Source organism: Saccoglossus kowalevskii, chromosome 5, assembly GCF_978046115.1.
Source record: "Saccoglossus kowalevskii chromosome 5, keSacKowa6.1, whole genome shotgun sequence".
Lineage (NCBI taxonomy): Eukaryota > Metazoa > Hemichordata > Enteropneusta > Harrimaniidae > Saccoglossus > Saccoglossus kowalevskii.
Genome location: NC_140645.1, coordinates 25,197,139 through 25,201,970, shown reverse-complemented (window position 1 = coordinate 25,201,970; position 4,832 = coordinate 25,197,139). Strand labels below are relative to the sequence as shown.

General features: G+C 34.0%; 1 protein-coding gene across 1 annotated transcript; it reads right to left on the bottom strand.

The window, feature by feature from the left end:
- Positions 1-516: 516 nt before the first annotated feature.
- On the bottom strand, positions 517-3,153 carry LOC146745932 (zonadhesin-like). Its single transcript, XM_085498820.1, has 3 exons — positions 2,995-3,153; positions 788-1,077; positions 517-666 (listed from the first exon to the last, which is right to left on the bottom strand). The coding sequence occupies exons 1-3, from the start codon at positions 3,151-3,153 to the stop codon at positions 660-662; spliced, it is 456 nt and encodes a 151-aa protein (XP_085354946.1). The 3' UTR covers positions 517-659.
- Between the last annotated feature and the right edge of the window lie 1,679 nt (positions 3,154-4,832).

Genomic DNA, 4,832 nt, shown 5'->3' with positions numbered 1-4,832 from the left:
TGCATATAATTAATACATTGCATACTTGAAACGTGAATGTTAATGGCATATAATATTAGAGAAAGGGGATGATGAAAACCGTCTTGTATGTAACTATCTCGGATGTATGTGTGTAATTTCACCACCTTCTCTGTATTTGCGTGGTTCTTGGTTCGATTTAGAAATTGATGAATACCCACTATACTGCGCTGATTAGCGATATTAAATATCTGACGAGACAGGCGGTTATCGAGTATCCTAAAAGGTCGCCACTGTGTGTATTATGTTGCATGATATCGGAGGTAAATTTTCGAATACTTGAAATCAATGTCTATCAAACTGATTCGTGAATCTATTTGAAACATTTTTTTCGAAGAATAGCATTTCGTTTGTGCAGGACTAGCTGATTGACAAGTAATAATTGTTTTGTGGACTGACGATTTTGCCCACAATAAAAAAAACCGCGCCCTTTCACTGACACTTGTTCCAGTTCCGTTGACGTGTGGATTACATCTACAAATCAAAAAATACTTATACTTTCTTCGATAACCGATTTATTTTGTATACTACTACATCGACCTTCACCAAATAAAATAGCAATGTATCTTTTAAACGTTGTATACAGCACTATTCACACCTTATAAGTATAGTTGTCATTTAAATTATATATCTTCCCAGGCTCAGCAACTACAATAGAAATAAAGACATATACATAATATGTTATTTTGTTTGATATTAAACCACTCTTATTTTCGTTTTTTATTCGGTGATATAATCGATAGCTATTCAATCATAATTTTAACATTACCTTCCAGGAATAATCCAGCTATTCCCGAATCTATTTACGTCACTGGTTGTCTTCATCGTTCCATCTGGCATTCTCATTTGCATATCATTTTCAGGATTGTCATCAGCGTTGCCCAATAATCCACACCCTTTACCAAACATAGATGCGTCAAGGGTTGGCACTGCGCGTCCTCTGCCATTCCACAATAATGTAAATTTGGAGTCAAGACTGATTTTCACATGTTCATCATTGTCAACCTTTATTTTGCCATTCGTCCAAGGGAAGGGCGAGTCTATTTCTTTGCCATTCACCTGTGTACAAGAAACACATATACCATGAGTAAATCAATCAATATGGGCACACGACAGAGCTTGTTTTACCATACGTTAATTTATATTCAAAATTTATTATGAATTCCTATTTTCCCTGATACTTAGACTTGTGCTGGATCCATGGGTCACATCTTCTGTGCGATTTTGGTATGCATTACTATTTTGATATGAATTTGCCTTTAAGTTTTACTTGCATTGACATTCTGTCTCGGACTTGATTTTCACTTTCCACTGATATTTTGAATATAATTTGCATTGATATTTTAAGTTGCTTACTTTATTGAGTGTGTGACTTGAATTTAATATGTATTTGATTAGAAAAACGAACAATAATTTGATGAAGATGTTTAGCTTGTTAAGTGTTATTGGGTGGATTTATCTATTGAGCCGTACAATGTGTTTATGACATTGTGTTTCACTTAATAGGTTTTTATTATTTTTTTTACGTTTTCTGAATAAAAAAATAATTAATGTCAGGGGAAATTTCAAAATCCTTACGAACTGTACGAGAGACGTGGATTGCGGTTGATCAACATATTATTATTTTTATGCATATCAATTACTAAAAGCCTCATAGATACAAATTTACTGACTAGAAATCGTTGCATAAAAGCGTACAATGACTTTCCGAGAGGACTTCTGCCTGTTGTTAAATAAGATCCATTGGATATGTCATTGTACATAGGGGTTATTGTACTTATTGTACTTATTTTTAAATCATTTGTAGCTGGGTGTGTTTATTATTATTGTCCTATACATACAGAGAACCACAATTCTTATTTATCTTGGACTTGCTCACATTTTCACCAGCGATTCATTTTATTACTGTCATCACAGGAATGACATGTTTATCAGGGGTTTGTCATGCCAACTAAATAAAGTGTTCTACGTCTGTACTTGTTCCAGATTTTGTAGACTAGACAATTAAGACTATTTAATTTACATAAAATCTTTAGTGGGTGGTTTTATTTTTGACAAGACACGCATCAGTTGTTACACAATACCGTTACTTCAAGAAGATTGGCACATTCCATTAGATGCAAGAGTGATGGTACTGTTATGATAGCGACTTCACGTTCGCATACTCGGTTCACACACAACTTGCATGTTTAGGGTAAAGATTATAAACATACATTACAGGAATTTTTACATAAATTTACAAGAAAAGATTGTATACTTATTGTAATTATAAGTGGCAATTTTACAAGGCTTTAACCGTGAGACACATCCCTGTTAATCACGTGATCGTGCAAACGACTGCAGCGATTGGTAGATCGCATGTTTAATCTGGCACGCCTTAGTGACTTGACTTTTATTATAGAGAGTTTGTAACCTCGGTATGAGGAAGGTGAAGCTGGAGAGAACGGTACAGCTAGGCTTTACCTCAGGTGACCATTTTGAAAGAAAAAAAGGGACGATCAGTAACAAACAAATGTGTGTATTCATTGGGAACGATACCGGCACCTCCACGTGTAAGTGTCATCCGCAGTTCACCGGAGTCCCCCTTCTTCGACCTCCTGTTCACAACAGTACTTTGATATAAACATTTATAACTGATGATTTGCGTTTTTTATGACCAAAAATAGCGCGGTAGCCCTAATCATCCAATACAAATATATTCATTTATATCATATCGTTTACTAATTGCCACTTGTGTTCTACAATTTTCTTTTTGGTTGATTGTATATTAATATATTGTATCGAATTTTTATGAAATTAGACTATTTCGTACAGAGGCATTGATTTCCACGTTTTTTGGCAATAAAAACTGTCATTCATTGATATTGTTATAACATGATAATACCCGATATATATAATAATGTTTGGGAGGTTTTAACTTGTGTAACGTTAATAATGATGATTCCTACTACATGCAGTGCAATGTATTTCACTTACAAAAACATCTCTACCAATTGTCGTTGTAACCGCATTCCCATCTGCATATACTATTACTTCAGAAACACCAGTTTTGTTTACGGCTTCAACATAGCGATGTCTAACAGCAACAACGAATGTAGGCACGTGAATGCACTCTTGAAAAAATACAACCTGCATGTCCGTCAAACTCAAATTTCACTCCATCAAAGCTGTGGTACAGAGGATCGAGAAAAACACCACCAAACAACCCTAAAGAAAGAAACGACCATAATATTAATGTAGTGCTTCCTTGTATGCACAATCTGTAAGTTATACTTTTTAATGTTGTATTTATTCGCCTTCATGATGTCATTAGCCTGGCTTTGTAATATTTGCTAACGGTGTGTGTTTTGATTATTGGCAATTTTAGATAAATTTTAATAAGCAGTGTTATGGATTGGTTCCAAGAAAAAGTGTAATTTTACTGTGTTTTGAATGTAACTTGGGTATTGTAATGAGGAGGGTGGTACAAGTCGTGATTATTTTCAACGGTGCCATAGGTAGACGGATCAACTTGAAGATGATGCAACTGGGTTGTGATAATATAACAATAACTGGAGTGTAGGATAAAATAGTAAACCACGTCAAAAAACGTCTTGGTCCAACCATATTATTCAAGTTTCGGGGATGATGAAATTCCCCCTTCCAGTTAACTTGGTTATGTTTAAACAACTTGGTACCCATATTTTTTAAAGAATATACAACTTCATCGAAACGTTCATTTCATCATGTTGGCTGCAATCCTTGCGTCTATGATTGAATTTATAGTTTTTTATGATAGTGTGTTGAATGATTAGTATCGGAGTGTACATTATCTTTAATAAATAATTCACTTACGGCTAAAAATATTCCTTTTCTTTTCTAAAAAAAAAGAAAACACATTTTAATTCAATTTAATTAGCATTTTTCTACATGCATCATATACGTAATATTTACCCAGTATGGTAACGCTGATAATATTTACGTTTCGGAAATGACTGTCAAGCAGAGTGTGCATTAAATTAAAAATTATTCAAACAACATGACAACCTGTTAACTGCATTGCGTGTTGTCAGTGGACTACCTGCTGTCTATGACTAATGTGTCTTTAGAATGTACATTATAAATATAACCATTTTCATTATAAAGCACATATCCTTGTGGGCTCACCCAAACAATGTATCAGCCAATCAACAATGTATCAGAGCATGGATGTAATTCTATTGCAATTGCAAATATGTACGTTGTGAAACAGTAAAATCTATCAAGACATCGACAGTGTTGTAAGTGTGTCATAACTGCGTTCATGTTATTAACAATATGTTGTATTGTTCCATAATAACGCCTGGTTGATTATTTGAAACGATGCATACAAACGTGAACAAATTGAACTTTACATTTCAGAATCGTTTTCGTATACGTGTTCGTTCGTACAGGGCTGTTGTCATATGATAACATACATTTGTAACTGATCGATCAATGAGCACGTTGCATTTCATCAATGGGCAGTGTTATATTGTCGTGTGTCGGAGTCATGTGTATGAAACAATGACAGTACACTAAGAAGCTATTTGAAATACAACAGACGAAAAACATATATACTTAGGGCAATGTTAACGTCACTCAAGTTTAGTTTTTTCTTATATGTCAAAGTTTATTACTCGCTTTGGTAATACCCGCGTATGTATGAAATTATTCAAAGACATGGTTGTGTCAAAATTGAACATTTAAACAAAATTCAAGTCTAGATTATATACAATCTAAAATAATGTAAAATATTCGCGACTAAATATAGTGTATACTGTTACTCACTTTTGCAGCATACATCAGTACCAGTA

Coding starts and splice junctions, on each gene's coding strand:
- LOC146745932 (XM_085498820.1), bottom strand. CDS start 3,153: ATGCAGGTTGTATTTTTTCAAGAGTGCATTCACGTGCCTACATTCGTT. Junction 1,078..2,994: donor CAATTGGTAGAGATGTTTTT/GTAAGTGAAATA, acceptor TCTTGTACACAG/GTGAATGGCAAAGAAATAGA.